Source organism: Pongo abelii, chromosome X (assembly GCF_028885655.2).
Source record: "Pongo abelii isolate AG06213 chromosome X, NHGRI_mPonAbe1-v2.0_pri, whole genome shotgun sequence".
Classification (NCBI taxonomy): domain Eukaryota; kingdom Metazoa; phylum Chordata; class Mammalia; order Primates; family Hominidae; genus Pongo; species Pongo abelii.
The window spans coordinates 136,003,149-136,024,550 of record NC_072008.2 but is presented as its reverse complement, the minus strand read 5'-3'; the positions used below and the strand labels follow the sequence as shown (position 1 = coordinate 136,024,550).

The following is a 21,402-nucleotide window of genomic DNA, read 5'->3' as shown; positions in this document are numbered from 1 at the left end:
TCCCAGTTCCTATTCTGTCTGAGACAGGTCCCCCACCAGGATGAGTTGAGGGAAGGCCGAGTGGTCTTCCTGGTGACAGCTACACGTGATGGGATGATCCCTAGACAACCACAGCCTCCCCTTAGTAACTGATGTGGCCTGGCCATCTGGGAACTAACTCATTGGCTCCTGCCCTAAACTGGTTCCCTCTTGAGCCTATAGAAGTCTTTCTAAAACTCCTCCTGTCAAGGCCTCTCTGCAACTCGCAGTCTGGTGTGCTACGAAGGTTCAGGTTGAGGTAAGGTCTTTATTTTTTTATTTTTTATTTTTTTTTGAGACGGAGTCTCCGTCACCTAGGCTGGAGTGCAATGGCATGGTCGCGGCTCACTGCAACCTCCACCTCCTGGGTTCGAGCAAATCTCCTGCCTCAGCCTCCTTAGTAGCTGGGACTACAGGCGCATGCCACCACACCCGGCTAATTTTTGTATTTTTAGTAAAGATGGGGTGTCACTATGTTGGCCAGGCTGGTCTCGAACTCCCGACCTCATGATCCGCCCACCTTGGCCTCCCAAAGTGCTGGGATTACAGGCGTGAGCCACCATGCCCTGCCGGCGGCGGGTAAGGTCTTTTGAGTGAGAGGCTGAGCTGGGAGTGAGGGCGGGACTGGGGGGAGATGCAGCCCTCTTGCCTTGTGCCGTCCTGCGCGCTGCAGTTCACGTTGGCCCCGTGCTCCAGCAGGATGTTCAGGATGTCGGTCCAGCCCCGGGAACAAGCCTCATGCAGGGCTGTGTAGCCAGCATTGTCACGGTGATTCACGTCTTCACTGTCTTTCTGGAGGCAGTAGAGAACAACATCCTGTGGGGACAGGGACAACTCCATGAGCAAAGAGAGGTCTAATTCTTGAACTTACATAACCCTGAGACTCAAAGCTCCCCAAATATCTGAGGAGTCTCAGAGCCTGCCCTTTATAGCAGGGACACACTTCAAAATCTTTCATTAACAACATCAGTCCTGAGCCACAATTGCCAGGACCCCAGCTCTGGGCCGTTTCCTTGGCAGCGGAGAGACTTTTTTTTTTTTTTTTTTTTTTTCGAGACAGAGTCTCACTCTGTTGCCCAGGCTGGAGTGCAATGGCGCAATCTCAGCTCACTGCAGCCTCCGCCTCCCAGGTTCAAGCGATTCTCCTGCCTCAGCCTCCCAAGTAGCTGGGGCTACAGGCGCATGCCACCACGCCTGGCTAATTTTCGTATTTTTAATAGAGATGAGATTTCACTATGTTGGCCAGGCTGGTCTCGAGCTCCTGACCTCAGGTGATCCGCCCACCTTGGCTTCCTGAAGTGTTAGGATTACAGGCGTGAGCCACCACGCCTGGCCTGGAGAGACTTTTTTTATGGCCAAGGACACTCATCTGGGTGGTGGTATTTGAGGTGAGGTCCTCAGAGAGGCTGACCTGCCTGCCCAGAGCTCAAGCACTCAGACCTTGACTCCCTGAGCTTGGCAAGCCAGCCCCAGACCAGGGAAATGAGATGTGGTGGAGAGCACAGCCTCTGGTGGCAATTCAAGAATAAGGAAGACAATTGTTTTAAGGACTATCCCTGGATGAGGGTCTCGGCAGGACCAATGTTCAAGCCAGGACAGTCAGTTCTAGCCCTCCCCTCAAATCAGGATAATCCAATAGGCTGGGTGCAGTGGCTCACGCCTGTAATCCCAGCACTTTGGGAGGCTGAGGCGGGCAGATCACCTGAGGTCAGGAGTTTGAGACCAGCCTAGCCAACATAGCGAAACCCCCTCTCTACTAAAAATACAAAAATTAGCTCGGTGTGATGGCAGGTGCCTGTAATCCCAGCCACTCAGGAGGCTGAGGCAGGAGAATCCCTTGAACCCAGGAGGCGGAGGTTGCAGTGAGCCAAGATTGCGCCACTGCACTCCAGCCTAGGTGACAGAGCAAGACTCCATCTCAAAAAAAAAAAAAAAAAAAAAAAAAGGATAATCCAATACTGCCATTTATCCACACTTTAATGACTGCCTTCCTTGGATTGAGATGATGCTAGGACTACAGGTGGGACCCCAGGGACTTGAAGCACCCTAGCTAGCATGGGCTGAAGCTGGGTGAATGAGGTGAGGAGGGGAGAGGCTGGCAGCATTAATGGCTGCCTGGCTTTCCAAACAACGGATCCCATAGCTGCACCATTGCCAGTCCTCTCTGGGGCACTGGGGAGATGGGCCACTCCACCTTTCTGTCTGACAGCTCACAGGCTAGCTGGCTAGAGCGGCTGTGTGTACAGCCTGTGTCAGGGGTGCTGCTGCCTGTATAAAGAAACTGTCAAGCTCCTTTACCCGGGAGAAAGCCCGAGGCTTCCCACCCTCCTCACCAGTGCAGATGTTTGCCTCTTCCCCAAGGCCCAAGAGGGCTCCTTCCACCCTCCCTGACAGGCTGCCTTAGTGCTCCAGCCCTGTCCCATTGGCCCCTCGGATGGTTTCCTGTTTGCTGGTTTTGCCCAGGGTACAAGACAATTAAATTAACCTTGATGGCAGGGATTGGTCTTGATTTTTGTTTTAGGTCTCCCTCGGCAGCTATCCAGGCACCCACACTAGGTGCTCATGAAAGATGGGCTGCTTGCCAGTGAGACACTGTCACGTCAGCTCCCCAGGGCTGACCAGTCTGGCTGGGAGTGTGGCTGGTGTGAAACAAGTCAGGTATAGGGATGGAAAGCCTTAAAACCAAAGGCACACTCTGTAACTAACCCAGCAACTCCACTGCTAGGAGCAAACCCTGAGGAAATAATCCATATGGTAGGCAAAGATACACACTCAATAAAAAGTGGGTAACAATGGAAACGTCCAAAGTGTAACTGAATTATGGTGAATGAGTCAGTCTTCCACCTACCCTGGCACTTGGGAATCAAAAGACCTTGGTTTGAATTCAGACTCACATACGTAGTAGTTGACTGATCTTGGACATATCAGTGAACACTGCAAAGCCTCGATTTTCTCACCTATAAAATGGGGATAATAAATCTACTCCATCGGCTTACTGTGAGATTAAATGATATAAAGTAATCAGGCTCTTAACATGACAAAAGAAGTGCTCAATAAATGCCAGCTTCCTTTCTTGCCTTCTTTCTAATCTATAGGGAAGTAGTATAAGGTGGGGTTAGCTCAGCCTCGCCCCTCAAACATGATCCTGGCCCCTCTGCAAGAGGCGGAAATGAGGGGAAGCTGGAGGAGGAGATGAAGAGTGAGCAATAAATCACCCCTTGTTCCTTTCTGAGTTGGGAAACCACCATACAGAGAAATTCAAGACAGCGTGGATATCCAAAAATTGCGTTCCTGGTCTAGGAATATACTGCATGATACCATTTCAATTGCATTCATCCCAAATTGACATTCCAACAAGTTTGCATTCTCACACACTGACATCCAAGCGATGAGGGGCAAGGCAGCCCCAGGGCAATCTGGGGTGTAGAGGGAGGCCAGCCTGGGTTCAAGCACCAGAAGAGCCCATGGAGAAAATCTTCTTCATAGATGCTCAGACCAACGGCGCCCTGTGGTCAGTCGAAAACTCCCTTACCTTATAGCCAAGACGTGCCGCCCTCTGCAGGAGGGTCTCACCAGCATTTTTGTTCACTATGAGCCGACGTGCCTCTGGGGGGATCTGCCGGGCTGTAGGTGACTCCGAGGCCTCCTCTGAGCTGGCACTTCGGGACTTAGAGGGTGTACATGGTTCTGTGGGTTTCACTGGGGTGGGAGATTTGGGAGATCGTGTCTTCTGCTGGTTCCAACGACCTTTGCCCTGGAAAGCAGAGATGCAGCCCTAGGTCAGGTCAGGCCAGGCAGCTTATCCATCCACCAGGGTCATCACTGCCCTCAGTGGCCAAGGCCATCTCACCTTATCTGTGTCCATGCTGTACTTTGCTTACACTACCCCAAATACACTACCCCAAACCAGACTACTGTCAGGTTTGAGGCCAGACGCTGGGCCAGGCGCTAACCATGTGAAGTCTCTCCAGGATCAACACAGGTTCCCATGAGTTTGTAGCCAGTGGGGAGATATGAAGAGGTTCAAATGCTCAACCCCATAAACCAAGGAATGCCACAGGGATTGTAAATCAGAGATTGAGGGGATATCCTAGCTTCTCTCAAGACTCTGCATGCCTTCTTTACCTGCCTCAATCACCATTTATTGAGGTTTTTATAAGTCCTATCTGTAAATAGGCAGAAGCAAACTCTGAGAGTAAAGATAAATGAGACAGCTATCTTTTTTTTTTTCTTTTTTTGAGACCGAGTCTCACTTTGTCGCTGAGGCTGGAGTGCAGTGGTGTGATCTCTGCTCACTGCAACCTCTGCCTCCCAGGTTCAAGGGATTCTCCTCCCTCAGCCTCCTGAGTAGCTGGGATTACAGATATGCGCCACCACACCCAGCTAATTTTTGCATTTTAGTAGAGAGGGGTTTCGCCATATTGGCCAGGCTGGTCTCGAACTCCTGATCTCAAGTGATCTGCCCGCCTCAGCCTCCCAAAGTGCTGGGTTTACAGGCATGAGCCACCATGCCCGGCCAGCTATCTTTGACTAGTCACAGCTGCTAAAGCTTCATACTTGTAGCAAAAACCTTCCTTCCACATCCAGCCCTCATAGAATGTTCCCATCTTCCATCACACTGTGTCCCCATATCATACTCAGACCCCCCTGGGGTGGTAGAAAGATCTAAGGCAGACCTGGGCTTGAACCTTGCCTCTGCCATCCCCTAGCTAGATGACCTGGGGAAAGGCCCTCCCTCTCTGAGCCCTACTTTCTTCCTTGCAGGGTCTTTGAGATAATGAACTACAAAGGCTCCAGAACTGTGAACAGGGTAGGTGCTCATAAAACACTAGGAGAGGCCGGGAGCGGTGGCTCATGCCTATAATCCTAGCAGTTTGGGAGGCTAAGGCAGGCAGATCAGTTGAGGACAAGAGTTCAAGACCAGCCTGGCCAACACAGTGAAACCCAGTCTCTACTAAAAATACAAAAAAATCAGCTGGGCGTGGTGGTGCACGCCTGCAGTCCCAGCTACTCAGGAGGCTGAGGCATGAGAATCACTTGAGCCCGGGAGGGGGAGGTTGCAGTATGCCAAGATCGCGGCACTGCACTCCAGCCTGGGTGATGGAGTGAGACTCTGTTTCAAACAAAACAAAAAAAAAAAAAGAGAAGAAAAGAAAAAAAATTGCCGGGCATGGTGGCTCACACCTGTCATCTCAACACTTTGGGAGGCTAAAGCGGGTGGATCACCAGATGTCAGGAGTTCAAGACTAGCCTGGCCAATATGGTGAAACCCCATCTCTGCTAAAAGTACAAAAAATTAGCCGGGAGTGGTAGCAGGTACCTGTAATCCCAGCTATTCGGGAGGCTGAGGCAGGAGAATTACTTGAACCTGGGGGCAGAGGTTGCAGTGAGCCCAAATAGAGCCACTGCACTCCAGCTTGGGCAACAAGAGCGAAATTCCATCTCAAATAACTAACTAACTAAATAAATAAATAAATAAAAGAGATTCTCAACCTGGAGTTGATGCTATAATTGGATGAAGCTTTGGGGGGCACTGGGAGAGGTGGCATACTTTGCATGTGGGAGGGACAGGAATCACTGGGGGAGGCCAGAGGGCAGACTGTGGGGGTCAGCCTCTAAGATGGCCCCAGTGATCCCCTAATCTTCATGCTCTTATGCACCTTCCTCCTACAGTGAGTAGGGCTGACCTATGTAACCAACAGGAGACTGCAGAAATGACAGTAGGTGTCTTCTGAGGCTAGGGCCTAAAAGACACTGTAGTTTCTGCCTTGCTCTCTTTTGGATCACTCACTGTAGGGAAAGCCAGCTGCTGTGTCCTGGGGACCCTTGAGCAGCCCATTGGAGAGATCCATGGGGCAGGGAGAGGAGGCCTCCTGCCAACAACCAGCATCAATGTGCCAGCCATGCGAGCAAGCTACCCCAGAAGCAGATCCTCCAGTCATACCCTCAGAGGAATGCTGCCCTGGCTGACACCTGACTGCAACCTCACGAGAAACCCCAAGCCAGGCCTAGCTAAGCCCCTGAATTCCTGACCCCAAGAAACTGTGTGAGACAACATATGCTTATTGTTGTGTAAAGCTGCTAAGTTGTATAGTAATTTGTTATACCCCAATAGATAACTATAGTATTTCCCACTTATCCAAACCCCTCAGAACATCAAGGTCTCAGTTCAATCCTCTGTCTTCTACCATATTCCACAACACTCTGGGCCCTCTTCCTCTGTGTAGCCAGAGTACCAAGTCTGAACCACGTAATCTGATGCCTCACTTTCTTCTTTCCATCCAGAATTTCACGTGTAAGTCTCACCTCTCCTGCTAGATTTTAAGCTCCTTGGGGATAGGGTTCATATTGTCATCATTTTTCTGTTCCTTACAGCACTTAACTCAGGGCTGGGCACATTACCATTATTATTATTATTATTATTATTATTATTATTATTATTTGTTGTTGTTGTTGTTGTTGTTGTTGTTTGTTTTTGAGACAGAGTCTCGCTCTGGCACCCAGGCTGGAGTGTAATGGCACAATCTCGACTCACTGCAACCTCTGCCTCCCAGGTTCAAGCAATTCTCCTGCCTCAGCCTCCCAAGTAGCTGGGACTAAAGGCACGTGCCACCACGCCCAGCTAATTTTTGTACTTTTAGGACAGACGGGGTTTCACCATGTTGCTCAGGCTGGTCTCAAACTCCTGATCTCATGTGATCCACCTGCTTCAGCCTCCCAAAGTGCTGGGATTACAAGCGTGAGCCACCACGCCTGGCCACATTATTACAACAAATATTTGTTGACCTGTTTCAAGCCAGCTGTGTGCAGAGCCCTGGATGGCCAGAAAAGTTGCCTAAAAAGACATCAAGTTAGGAAAGGAGCAGTAGAGAACAGAAGATGAGGGCTCGGGGCATTTGTTTCCTCTGGTCAATCCTAAGATAGCGAGAAGCCATGATCAGTCCCCATCCTGAAAGGGCAGAGAGGTACAAGCCCTAGCAGGAAGGCACTAGCTATAAGGGTACAATGCTGCTTTATCGCCAGGAGGATAGACTGTACAATGGCAGGACTGGAGGATGCTGGGTAAAGTACCAGGGTTTCACTAAGCCAAGCCAGGAACCAAAGGGTGACTCTCCTTCCTGGGGGCCAAAGCTGCCAGAGAGCAGCAGCGAGGCAAGTTGCCTGGGAGGGGGAGGAGCAAGAACAAGTGGGGGGACCCCTCCCCCTCTCTCCTTCCCCCTGGCTCTGAGCCCCTGTGGGAAGAAGCCCTTGGCCAGTGCCCCGCTTTCAATGTTGGAGGAGCGTTCCCCGCCCTCCCCCACCCCTTGCTTCCTGCTACAAAGCCCCATGCCATGGGGGCAACCAGAGCAGGTGGTGGTGACTGGGAGAGAAAGGAAGGCAGGAGGGGGAAAGGAAGGTCATGGGGAGGGACAAAAACCTCTCCAGGAGAACACTGCAGCGGACACACTGCCAGGCAGAATAACCAGACAGAAGCATGTGAGTGTGCTGCTGAATCTCAGGCGCTGGTTACCTTTGTGTGGGCTGGGGCCATCCATCTGAGTGTCTAGGGGAGGAACAGGGGGAAGGGGAGGGGGAGCAGGAGCCTGAGACGCCCACCTTTTCCCAGTGCTGCTTGTGGTGGCAGCATTTTCTGTCCAACTGCCCCCCTCCCCCAGTGCCTCCCGAATACAAACAGAAGCCCCCCATTCAGAGCTTGAGAGACATATGGAACAAGCCAGGGCTCCAGAGGCAGACAGGCCTATTTCACGTCCCAACTGCATCACTTAGGACCACCCAGTAACCTCGCACAAGTCCCTTAACCTCCTTGAGCCTCAGTTTCCTCACTACAAAATGAGGATAATAAAGGTGCCTACCTCCCAAGTGCGACTGTGGGAATTAAGAGCGATAACGTGAATGAACTGCTTGGCACAGACCAGAGTTCCCTGCTCTTTCCCTGGGCCCCTGTCCTCCCACTCTGGGGGGTCAAGGGAATGAACGCTGCTACCCTGCCACGCCATGCCTCTGTTCCCTCATTCTTGCTTCCACCCGAAGCACAATGATGCACAGCAACCCTCGGAGAGCACTTTATGGTTATCAAAGCCTGTCACAGACATTGCTTCCTTTGTTCCCCCAAGCACCCTTGTGAGACAGAAAGGGCATGAAGCAGCAGCTCCATTCTTCAAGATGAGGAAATAAGCTTGAGTCTTGTCTGAGCTGGAAAGAGGTTCTGGGAGGGGGAAGGGGAAAGGAGGGGAGACGAGCACCTGGGGCTCCCACCTCTTGCCAGTGCCATTCTGGGATTCCAGTAAGAATCATGACCACCAAAGTGCTAGGCGTGATGGCTTCCGCCTGTAATTCCAGCACTTTGGGAGGCCAAGGCAGGCGGATCGCTTGAGCTCAGGAGTTCGAGATCAGCCCGGCCAACATGGTGATTTTTTGTATTTTTGTACTAAAAATACAAAAATTAGCTGGGCGTGGTGGTGGGCGCCTGTAATCCCAGCTACTCACAAGGCTGAGGCGCGAGAATTGCTTGAACCCAGGAGGCGGAGGTTACAGTGAGCCAAGATCGTGCCACTGCACTCCAGCCTGGGCGACAGCGTGTGACTCTCAAAAAGAGAGAGAGAGAAAAAAAAAAAAAAAGAATCACGACCACCAAAACAAGCTGAAGATGGGCTTTTGTTTTTGGCTGTCAATGACAAATACATATTATGGGTATACATTTGAACCCGGACCCTCACTTCTCTCAAATGTAAGGTTCACCCAGGTTGAAGACTGATTTTTTCTAAGGATACAGCATGCAACCTAACACCAATGGCATGAACATCAGACCCAAAAGAGATGTTGATTTGGGATGAGGGTTTTAGGAATGCTTGCCTGGCTGTTGATTGGTGACTGCCCACTCACTGGCTCCTACGCTTCCATGAGAAGCTAAAGAACTGGGGAGCAGGGGAGGGGAGGAGTAGCTAGAACCTGGGCCCCAGTGGAATTCCTTCAGCCTCACCCTCAATCAACCTTTGTCTGGACCTTAAAATCCTTCCTCCTACAAGTTGTTTTCTACCTTGATTGACTCAGAAAGTTCCAAGATTGGTTTCCAGTAAGTTAAACCCAGACAAAAGCTTCTTGATTGGATGTTAACGAGCTACTCAAGCTAACATCCTGCCATATTCTTTAACTCTTCCTTAACTCAAAGAAAATCTAAAGATTGTAGAGGAAAAGCCATCATGGGCCAGACCTTACAGTTAACTATAACTTTAGTTCCCATTCTTCAAATCCACCCCTAACCCTTCGAGAACTGGTTTGAGAATGCCTTACTAAATATGGGTTAATTTGATCCTCCCCATCCCCCCTCCCTCCCTCCCTCCTGCCTCCTCTGCCCACCGCCCCCCCTACACACACACACCTTCTACAATACCCCTTGATAGCTACACACCTTTGCCTCTTCTGAGACAGTTGCCATGTGCTTGGTCTTGCACTTTCGTTTTCCTGATGGCTTTTCTGAATTTTCAAGGCAGGCTGGCTCTTCCAGGTTATTTGGGAGGAAACCGTTTGGTGAATCCGAGATCCCCTGGACTTTGTTGGGCAAGAGAAGGTTCCTGTTCCTGAGGCGGTGCTCCAAACTTTGGGAGGAGGAAGTCTTCTGCTTACGGGCCTTTAAATCTGAAGGCAAGAAACAGGAAAAGAACGGATGTCAGAGAAATGGAACACAGAAAAGCAACGCCTTCCTCTAAGATGAATCAGAGGACTTTGGGGATTAGAACTGCAGTGCAAAGTTGTATAACTATCAGCTATCGATATCTAGTGCTGTGCTGACTATTCCACTAAATGCTTCTTGAACGAACACACCATACTTCAACATCGAAGTCCCTCATCTACAAGCAGGAGACAGCTCCCAGCCCTGCCAGCAGGGGGCAGCCCATCTGGCTAGCCCTAAGATAAGGGTAATTTTAACAGGATTTTTCCCAGAGCCCAGAGCAAATCAGAATTTCTTTTCGCTTTTTACCCCATTCCCTTTGTCTGTTTCTCCAGTCCTGTATGAAAGCAAATCTGGCGGTCCTGCTGATATTAAGTACCAAGTACATGGGGAACAGGGAGGAAAAGGTAGAAGGCTGCCTTCATGGCCTCAGCTCTACTCACCTGACTGCCCCATTTGTCACTCTCCGAGGACACAAAGATCAAAGCTACAGGAACTCCCTGAAACTAGAAGGCATCATGAGCCTACTTAGCTGGCAGTCAAGGGCAGAAACCTGCTGCCTTTTCTGGGTGAAAATCAAGTCAACTGGTGTCACTAGAACACACCAGCAACATCTCTAATTTAGCCACAGCTTGCTGAAGAAAGCACATTCTAATTTCAAAAAGGCCTGCCGGGAACTCCATTATCAAGAGCTTCAGCCCACAGGGTCTGTCCTAACCCCGTGTGTAGGGGCGACTGATTGTGTGTTTAGCCTCGTCTCTCAAGATTAGTGCTGCTTGGCTGGGCTGTCAATTGTATGATTGGCTGGGCTCAAGTCCTAATTGCTCTGAGCCTCAGTTGCCATATCTGTAAAATGGGGAGAATATAATCTACATCACACGAGTGGTATGAGAATTAAATAATACATGCAAAACCCCTTTCAAAAAGTGTTATAACGAGTAAGACATCATTATTGTGTTATTTAAGCACAAGCTCTTGAGGTGGAGCCATGCCCGTGTGTTTTCCTCCTCAAAGGAATGAACACCATGCCTAGCAATTGGTGAAATGAAGGGACTGAGATTGAAGAGTTCTCAACTCGCCTTCCCCAACCCTGACACGGGCTCTCACGTGTGACGTTGACAAAGGCAGATCCAGATGTGGAAGCCATCATTTCAGCACGAGGAGTTGGCTGCAGCTTATGCACAGCTCCTGGAAGGCCAGCTGTCATGCCATCCCTTTCTCCCAGCTAGCCTCAGCCCGCTAGTGGGGCCCCATAGCCTGTCCAGGAATTGCTGTACTACATGGTCTCTAATAGCACTTCCAGTCAGAATGTTCTAAACTCCGGCTTTTGATGCAACACATTTGGGCTGAGGCAAAAGGGGAAGGAACAGAACCATGCCTTGTGAGGACCCCAGGAAACATGAAGAAGTCATATTACAGTGTTCAATGCTACAGGCAAAGAAACAGCCCCCCACCTTGTTTACCCAGGGCAGGGCAGGCTCGGGTGTTTATTCAATTGCAGAGAAGTGAAGGCTTTATAGTGGCCCACAAAGGACTAGAGAGCAGAGGTGGCAGGTGTGTAAGTGGAAGTGGCTCTGCCTACCTGCTCAGCAGGTCAAGAAGGGAGATAACCAAAACCAGGATGAAAAGAAAAGTCAGGAGGCTCAGACAGAAGTAGGGTAACCTGCCTCATTTGGCCTTTGCCAAATTCCTGCACGAAGATGCCATCATCAGATCTGGAGGAAAGTAACCAGACCACGTGCCAAATCCAGCTGCCTCAATGCAAAACCCTTAGACACATCCACAGAGGAAGAATGACTTACTTTCCAACAACTGGAGCTGCCCCCAAATCAAGTAGGATGCCTTGATTGGTGGTGTTCTCTGCATTACTGGAGGTGTGTTCATGAAAAGGCTGGCTGGCTACCTGTCAAGAATGCTGTGGAGATCTCTATCTTTGCATTGGGTGGCAAACTGGACCAGGCAACCTCGAAGGTCCTTCTGGTTCCAAGCGCCAATACGTTCCACAGGAAGCTTCCATGCTAGGAAACCAGGTGCCATTAGAGAAGATTAGGCGATACACAAAAGCTCCTCTTCATCCTAACACAAGTGGCTGAGGCCAACAGCTTGACAACTCATTCCTGACCAATCTATTATTGCTCTAGCAGAAGAAAGAGAAAATTGTTCCCACTCTGTCACATAGTTGATGAAAATTAGCTCAATTACTCTCTTGAGCGTAGAGATGGGTATCATATATATATCTCCACTTAAACAGAGCCAGAAATGAGGTTAAGCCGTCTTTGCATTATAGCAAACCTGGAATCTACTACCCACTCAATGAGGTTATTCAGTTTTAGCTAATAAGGAGACAGCGGATGTTTACCGGCAGCTCAGGATGAATATATTATAGGAGGCAATCAATTGCTGCTTCCAGGGTAAAGGTCAGAGAATGAGAGTGAGAGACAGAGGTGTTCTTATAAAACCCAGAGATGTGCTTTTTGCTCATTTAGAAATCCACTATAGGAATGGGCCTGAACAGTACTCAGTGGAACATACTGATATTAGTGTCTTGTGACAGTCCGTGCCTCCGGAATGGTATATCACAGCATTTGATGTGGTCAGAGAAAGCCTGGTTTTCTCTTTGGGCTGCCTGCCTTCTCAACTCAGGTCCAACAAAAATGATGCTACTTTGGGTCACCTCAAAGCTTCACTCCGCCTCTGAATAATCACTGTGGCTTTAACGGATAAAGCAATGCTGTGCCCGTTTCTACTTGAAGTTCTTCTGTTGATTTGAAGAACCCACTGTACTTCTTTTTAGCTTAGAGGCTGCAAGTATCCCAGGAAAGGCAGCCGATGCCCTCTGTCTTCTTGAACCCAAGATTCTAGGAGAGAGAACCCGTCCTCCCAAAAGACTCGACTCCCTCAAGCCAACCAGAGAACTCCCTGGTATCCAGTTGTCTCATGCCAAGGATGTCACCGTGGCCTTGCCCACAGGTTCAGACTTCTATAAGAAACTGGAGGGCTTGGGCCTTCATGTCCTCCGCTCACCTGCAGGCCAATCGGAACTCATTCAATGTCAACCCAAAGCCAAAGGCTCGGAGCTGGAGTTGAGTGACCCCCTCTGGCAGCTGGAGATCATAGCACCGGGTTTCTCTGGGTCCCGAAGCCTTTGGCTGGCGTAGAGATGCCCGAGGGTTCCCAGAAGCCAAACGGGCCGCGGCGACAGCAGAGCCCCTGGCCAGCCTTACCTGCTCTCCCTTTCCGCCGCTGCTCGTCTTCTTGCTCTGTCAGGTACTCCCCAGTCTGATATTTTCGGCTCTTCTGCCGTCTTCGTTTCTTCCTCTTCAGCAGGCCCTCCTCCTCCTCTTCCTCCTCCTCCTCATTGGTGTCCCACATTTGCCGGGCAGCCTCTGTCCTCCAGGGCATTTCTCGGGCTCGCCACAGGTGCCTTCGGCCCTGGCTCAGCAGAGACTTGTCCTGGGCATGGTGGCTGCGATACTGGGTGTCCCGTTGGGTCTTTCTCACCTTTCGACGCTTAGCTGGGGTGGGGGTTACCTCTTCTTCTTCTTCTGTGGGGAAGACTTCCTGGCTTCCCATGTCACTGTCTGCCATGCCAGCAAAGGAGCTACAGATGCTTCCTGTGGATGGGATGTACAGAGGATGGTCAGGTACTTCTTCAAAGGACAAAGCATGGTGTCGAAGTGAATGCCCTGGACTAGGAGTTTGAAGGTCTGGGTTCAAGTTCAGGCTCTGCCAGTTATTAGCTGTACCGTTCGGGAAAGTTCCTTCAGTGCAGTCTCCTCATCTATAAAATGGGGATACTGTTCTCCCCTTACTGACCTCACAGGGCTGTTTTGAGGCTCAAATAAGATCTTTCACGCATATGTGCTTTAGAGAGTCCAATATACCAGACAACATCAAGTATTAAAAACACACACCCTTACTCATCCACGTTACAGTGTCACCTGAATTCACACCCAAAACTCTTGCTTAGCTCTTATAAAGTGCCAAGTATTTTGTGAAGGGCAGGAGAGGGCCACGGGTCCCTGGGAAATCAGGGGCTAGGAGAGGGCAACTGGGGTCTCAGACAGGGCAAGGGAGGATATACTTCTTTTGTGGCACCACCAATCTTGGGGACAGAGCCACCCCGGCCAAGCAGAATCATCACAAGAGAAGAGTCTCAAGAAAAGCGAAGCAAGAAGGAGTCCCTTTCCTGTGATCTGTGACAGAGCCTGGTTGGGTCACGCCCAAATGCACCCAGGCACGCCCACTTCCCTTAAATTGACCCCACCTCCTCCTGACTTGCCAAGAGTTCAGGGGTGGAGCTTCCTCCCAGGCACCTCCCTCCACCCAGTTGTAGCTGTTCCTCACCGCTGGGCAAGCGCTTCCTCCTCCTCCCCCACCACCCCAGGATGGATTGGTACCTTTCCTGCCTTCCTCAGCCACCTTGCCAAGAGGCCATTTTCTCTCTCCACTCTTCCTTCAACTCTGCTAACAACAAAAGTACATCCTAAATTGGCCTGGTTTCACACTACAGGAGATTTGACACCTTCCTCCTCGGAAGCAGCTGTGAGACACCACCATCTTTCTCCCAAGGCCCAGCTATTAACTCAACAGTCCCCAGACCCAAGCGAGGTCAGCAGAAGAAATAAATGGTTCGAGGCAAATAGAGTAAGTAGCCCTTGACCAAAGCTTCAAGTTAGTCACATTGCTAAAAGACAGCAAATAACAGCACATTTTCTGTTATATAGACCAGGCAAAACAAAGTGTTCTGGTTAATCTAATGTTCTGCTTAATACAGAATGATCATAGAGATCACAAAGGGATCACCAATTTCCAAAGAATCAAATACAGTACAATGTGTTTAACACTAAAATGGGACTGGCTGTAATATAACTGCTCTTTGATAATTCAGAGGACACTTCAGGATTTTGCAAGGCCTCCAGGCCATCATTATGAGCCCCAATTACCACCTTGCTTGCCATGTGCTAAGGTGCCAGTTAATAGAATGTCAGATAACTGAGTTTACACTATACCTTGCTTCCCCATTCTATCCAATTTGCATGGAAATTGGGTGAACTGGGACAACTATCTCCAGCCCTGGATACCAGTGCGGAGGCTAGCAGAAGGCAGTGGTGGCTAGAAAGGGCTAGCTTTTTTCAGTCCCTAGAGGTTGACCAATACAAATTCAGGGAGCCAAATGTGATTCTGCCAGCCCTGACAATTCAATGACTTTTCCAATTTTGAGGATGCCTGTCACATAGGGCAATAAGACCAAGGTCGAAAGTTAAATGTCTGTGCCTGAGATTGGCCCCAGTAATGACGAGGTGCCAAAGCTTGGAGTTGAACCAGCTTTCCTGAGTGGTACATGCCTTACCTCTTTCCACCATCAGCTCCCAACAAGAGATGTCAAATCCCTGCTCTGAAAAGTTGAACAAATAATCCTCAAACAGTGGGCAATATTTGAGGACTATTTGTCCCCTGCCCCCACCCAGGGCTCTCTTATCTCTGCAAGGAGCTGGACATTGTGGAACAGTGAATCAAATTCCCAACTCGACACCTAGGCCCATGGTGAAACTGCTCAACCAGATTTCGATCTCTCTTTTCATAGAAGATGCCGAGAGGGGCCATCACCTTAGTCTCACTCACCAGACTGACTGCGCGTGCGGGTGCTCAGAACCACAGGAATAAAGTCACGGAAACTGCTCTTTGCTTTCTTTTCCAAGGAACCTGGAGTGATGTGTGGTTTGGGGACAGAAGGCAGAAATGTTACAATCAAAGCCTAAAGACCAGAAAGCCCACCTGTGAGGTTTGGGGGAAAGATTGAGAAAGAGTTTGTGTTTACCCTGTGGTTAATCTTGGTTACATTTATTCGCTCCCCTTACGTGGCCATCACATATGTGTCTCTTGTAGACAATGAGTGTTTCCAGGTGGTTTTTAAAAACTGGGAGTTTGGTCACTTTTGCTGATGCCAGAAAAGGCAGTGCATAGTATCAATGTGACGGTATGCCAGAATGTAGGAAAGTAGGAGGCCCCACTGCCCATAGGACTCTGAGGCTGCTGCACCTCAACAAAGTTCTCCTGGGCATGGTGGCTCACGCCTGTAATCCCAGCACTTTGGGAGGCCGAGGTGGGTGGATCACCTGAGGTCAGGAGATCGAGACCAGCATGGCCAACATGGTGAAACCCCAACTCTACTAAAAATACAAAAATTCGCCGGGCGTGGTGGTGCTCACCTGTAGTCCCAGACACTTGGGAGGCTGAGGAAGGAGAATCACTTGAACCCGGGATGCAGAGTTTGCAGTGAGCTGAGATTGCGCCACTGCACTCTAGCCTGGGTGACAGAGTGAGACTCTATCTCAAAAAAAAAAAGAAAGAAAATAAACACAGTTCTAACTGAGCTGGAGCAGGTCCCAGAGGAGGGCAACCTCAGTGAATCTTGGAGGATTGAGTGAGGCGGGAAGATAGGAACAAGGAGCCAGTGAACAGAGAAAAACGGCTAAGAACAGATGAGGCCGGACATGGTGGCTGACGCCTGTAATCCCAACACTTTGGGAGGCTGAGGCAGGGAGATGGCTTGAGCCCAGGAGTTCAAGACCAGCCTGGGAAACATGGTGAAACCCCATCTCTTCAAAACTACAAACATTAGCCAGGTGTAATGGCACACGCCTGTGGTCCCAGCTACTCGGGAGGCTGAGGTGGGAGGATCACTTGAGCTCAGGAGGTTGAGGCTGCAGTGAGCCGATATTGTGCCACTGAACTCCCTCTAGCCTGGGAAGCGAAGTGAGACTCTGTCTCAAAAAAAAAAAAAAAAAAAAAAAAAAAAGAACAGACCAGAAGAGGCAGGTCATAGTCATGTCAGGTGGGCAAGACCATGAACCTGGACTCCTATGCTCAGGAATGCTGGGGATTCTCTCCCTGATAAGGGTGCCCAGAAGCTATTAGTGGCAAAACAGACAGGTTAGGGACACATAGCAGCTCCGTCATCCCAAACATCCTGTGTGTTCCTAAATGATAGTAAACGTTTAAGATTTCTCTAAACTCTCCTAGCTAACTAGCTATTTATTTTTATCTTTTCAGAATAGCAGTTTTCCAGTATACCCAAAGAAGACAGCGTAATGAACCCCCACTCTGTGGTTTTTGTCTAAATTCTCCTTAAACTTGTTTCTTTGAGCCTAGACCCATCGCGGGGAAATGGGTCGGCTACTGTGTTGTGGGCCTGGTGTTTGTGTCTGAAAACCACTTCCTTCAGCCTTATTCTAGCACCCAGGGGGAGCAGAAGGGGCCCCTGATCCTTGCTCGCTCACCTTAGACTTCAGAGGGGTCAATCATATCTTCTTTCCACAGTGAAGAAGTCTCACTTTTCCAGAGTGAAGGAGTCAGCGCCTGAGCCCCTCTGCCCTCACCACCGTGCCCTGGGGATCCCTCTGCAGCCCAGCCCAGAGGGCCAGGGCCGCGGGGCCTACCTTCCTCGTGGCCGTCGGCTCGTTTTCCTGGAGACTGGGACTCCGGCTTTGTCGGCTTCCGGTGCTTGTGCTTTCCCCTGACTCCATTGTGCTCTTTTCCTGAATCTGAAGCCCCCCTGGGGCTTTTCTTGGTGGATTCCTGGGGGTCACTGGGCAGCTTCCGGCACTGTGGAGAGGTAGAGGGTCAGGTCTGAGGTCAGTTTCGCTTCTTAAGAAAGCTCTCCCAGGGTTGGGCCGTGTGTCCCGTTTCTGACCTAGAGGCATGAGCTGCCCAGAGTGGGGGACCGGGGCAAGGGGCCGTGCGCTGCCTTCCACAGTGGGTGACAGGGGCTCTTTTGGACTGAGTCCAGCGCCCCAGCTATTCCCCATAGGCGTCCACATCCCATCTCTTTAAACAGGTCTACAGAGTCTGCGTTCACAAGCCAGTGAATAAACACCCAAAGTCATTTTAAAAGGTGCAAAGTCAGGCCCCATACTCTCTGTACCCAAACACCAATGGAGAGACCGGCATTAAACAAAATGCCTCTTCTGCAAGTTGGGAGACTACATTGTTCAAATAACTTCACTGTGAATGGTACTGCACCAACAACTGAAAATGATTCTCAGTACAGGCCAACTCAAGAAAAATTGTCTCTTTTCACGTGTAAATTAATACCAGAAAATAGATTCAACTAAGGCAAGAAGAAAAACATGACACAGGAGCAATTCAAATATCCTCATATTTATAAAACCCAGTGAAAAGGCCCAGGCATTATTCATAATGCCACTTTATACTCTGTAGCACTTTCAACTTTTCCAAATGCTCTCATCTCTATTATTGGATTTTATCCTCCCCACAACCCTGGGAGGAGAAGCTAATATTATCCCCACTGAACAGATAAGTAAACGGAGGCTCCAAGACAAAGGGCTGAATGACTTGTCCAGGGTAACACACAACCCCATGTGTCCACTGGCTCAGGGACTGCCACTTACTAGGCCAACCCGCAAGTTAGCACATTTGTGCTTGCAGTGAGAAAGACCCAGGATTGGGACTAGGACCCGGGGCTCCTGGTCCCCAGCCCGGGCCTCTGGGCATCAGCTCTCGCTACCTATCTTCCCTGAATCACTTCCTCGGCTGCTTCAGCTCAGCTTCTCCCACGCCCACTGCCTGGCGCATCTAAGAGGCACAATGGCTGTGCTCACACACTGCAAGGACACTCTCAGCCTAACAGTCACGTATTCTCATGAGCTTTGAGGTCTCTCTGTGCCACTAAACAAGAAATAGGGCAATGTAGGGATTTCCAGTATTGTAGTATGCAGGGAGTGCAGAATAAGCAAAACGTTGGAACAATAAAAGCAGGTCCGAGGAGGAAAGGAGGGGTTAAACTTGCTTGAGCTGTTTTTCCCCTAAGCTGACCCATGCCTCGCCTGCTAGAAGGTTATGGTGGTGTACCTCCAGCTAAGGGGATGGCACATACCTTACTGATGGAACATTTTCGGGGGCTGGGGCCTCCTAATTCTCCAGGGACAGGGAGTCACCACTACCCATCAAATTCCAGGACTCCTCCTATCCCATGAACTCCTCCTGATTCTTATTTTCAGCAGAGGCCTGAGCTAAAAATTCAAGTTCAGTTTCCCCCTTGGCTTGCTGCCAGTTCCTACAAACCAAAGTGTTAGGAGGAGGAAAGCATTGGTTGGAAAGAGGAAGATGAGGAACTACTGCTTAAAAACTGACCTTCAGGTACGGCTGGAGAAAAACTATTTTAAGTCAGGGGGAATAAAGTCAAATGCACATACATTTGAACATGTCCTATTTATTTCTGAATATCATTCTTAGCTGGCTCTTTCAAATACAGATCATTAACTTTTACTTCCGAAGACAAAAACAAGTAAAACAGAACATCTAGCAGGGCGCGGTGGCTCAAGCCTGTAATCCCAGCACCTCGGGAAGCCGAGGCGAGCAGATCACCTGAGGTCAGGAATAAAAATATTTCGCACACTCCAACTTATGCATGAAGTTGGGAGGATGGGGAGACCGTGTGAGATGAATGTTCTGGTTAACAGAGTTTTGAAATATTTTCCAAAGAGCTTTCCAAGGAATGAGAAGACAATAAAATACATCCAGCACCAAATGAAGCAGAACTCTCTCTCTTTGCTGGTGATGCAGAAGGCCCTTTAGGATCCTGAGAGGCCTTGGGCAGGCTGGTATTGGCAACAGGAGACTTTTTTCACTCTTGGCCAAGCCCTGAAAGGGGCTGTTTCAAACAAACCCCTGATCTTAGTTTGCTGATCAACAGTTTCCTTCTCAGGAAGGTGGCATGTAAAAAAAAAAAAAAAAAAGAACGAAGTGATTTGCACTCCCAAAAAATAGACATTTACTAAATCCTTACAGGCAGTTGCGAAGAGCTGCTTCCAGGCCCCTGACCCTGTCATTTTATTCTCTGCCCTCTGCATTTGATAGTGGACCCACTGAACTGTTCATCTAATATAGGATGGGGCAGTGCCCACCTGTCACTGAGTCATCTGTAAGACATAAGCTTCATGAGAGGCGGGGCCACATCTATTTTGTTTGTAATGCTAACAATAACAGCAACCACTAACACTAACTGAACACCTACTATGTGCCAGATACTACTCTACACACTTATGTATATCACGTTCTTTAATCTTTTTTAAAATGACAGCTTTACTGAGATATAATTTATTAAGACATACCATGCAATTCACTTAAGTGTAAAATACAATTGTTTTTAGTATAGTCATAGAGCTATGCAACCATCCCTACTTATCTAGCTCCAGAACTTTTTCATCACCCTGAATGGAAACCCAATACCCATTAAACAGTCACTCCCCAATTCTTCCATCCTCCCCAACCCTAGGCAACCACTAGTCTACTTTCTGTCTCCATGGATTTGCCTATTGTGGACATTTTATATCATCATCTCATTTAATCTTCACAACTCTATGAGTAGATACTATTATTGTCTTGTATACGTATAGATTAAGAAACTGAAGGCCATAGAGATTAAGTAGCTTGACTAATAGCACACAGCTAGGAAGAGGTGGGGCCAAAATTCAAACCCAGGCTCTGTGTCTGGCTCCAGGGAGCATACTCCTCATCAATCTACGATACCACCCTCCTGAAGAGGTATTCCCATTGCCTGGGAAGGACTGGCATACAGTAGCCATGCAACAAAAACTTGCAAAACATTCAGTGAAACAGTTCCACGGGCGCAGAGTAGAAGATGGCCGGGTGAGGTGGCTCACGCCTGTAATCCCAGCACTTTGGGAGGCTGAAGCAGGAGGATCGCTTCAGCCCAGGAGTCCGAGACCAGCTTAGCCAACATAGTGGGACCTCGTCTCTACAAAAAATAATTAGCCAGGTGTAGTGGTACACACCTGTGGTCCCAGCTACTCGGGAGGCTGAAGTGGGAGACTGCTTGAGCCCAGAAGGTGAAGGCTGCAATGAGCTGTGATCGAGCCACTGCACTCCAGCCTGGGTGACAGAGCAAGACCCTGACTCAAAAAAAAAAAAAAAAGAGAGTGGAAGATAATATGGTATAGCTGAAGAAGAACATGGACTTTGGAACCAGAGACCAGAGTCTGAGTTCTAGCTCTGCCAGTTAGTAGCTGTGTAACTGGGTAATGTATCCTCTCTGAGCCTGTTTCATTTATTTTCTCACCTGTAGATTGGTGTAGCATTCACCTCATATGGTTACTGTAACGATTAGATAACAAATGTAAAAACACAACTCTAACGACATGAATTATTATTCTTATTACCACCGAGTGCAGATGGCAATTACCTGCCAAATGTTATATGCTCTACTGCGTCATGACCCACGTTCCTACTTCACGTGTCTCTGACATACCAGGTTGTGAGGTTTGTGAGTTAAAAGCCACCCAAACACCTATCCCAGGGGTTCTTAACCTGGAGTCCCTGGGTGAGCTTTGGGCGATGGGGCAGAGGTCAGGTCCATGAACCCCCTAAAATTATTGGCAAAATTCTGAGGTCATGTTTCTGGGAACAGGGTCCATAGCTCTCATCAGCTTTTCAAAATGGTCTATGGTCCAAAAAAGACCATAAACTTGTGCCACAGCCAAATTCACAGTGCTCTAGCCAGAAATTTTGTCCCTTAGTGTACATGAACATCCAACTTGAAAGCTTGCTAACAGAACTTCAAGTTGTTCTAGATTTTTAATAAACCGTATCCTCAAATGTTTCAAGATTCTCCTTGGATCACCAGTAGCCTCTGGTCCCTTCTGGGGGACCAGGGGATTCTCATCAAGTGT

At 49.2% G+C, this 21,402-nt stretch overlaps 1 protein-coding gene across 10 annotated transcripts in view; it reads right to left on the bottom strand.

Moving 5' to 3' along the window:
• BCORL1 (BCL6 corepressor like 1) overlaps positions 1 to 21,402 on the bottom strand; it is a 76,905-nt gene that overhangs the window by 18,864 nt on the left and 36,639 nt on the right. For 9 of the 10 annotated variants that reach the window (XM_002832092.6, XM_024241066.3, XM_024241062.3 and 6 more), the window contains 6 exons: positions 17,131 to 17,296; positions 15,314 to 15,394; positions 12,913 to 13,302; positions 9,428 to 9,654; positions 3,551 to 3,772; positions 668 to 834 (listed from right to left, as the gene is read on the bottom strand). In XM_002832092.6, the coding sequence (XP_002832138.2) occupies positions 668 to 834; positions 3,551 to 3,772; positions 9,428 to 9,654; positions 12,913 to 13,302; positions 15,314 to 15,394; positions 17,131 to 17,296 (1,253 nt within the window). The remainder of the gene's footprint in view (positions 1 to 667; positions 835 to 3,550; positions 3,773 to 9,427; positions 9,655 to 12,912; positions 13,303 to 15,313; positions 15,395 to 17,130; positions 17,297 to 21,402) is intronic. The other variant, XM_054545052.2, reaches the window with a different exon arrangement.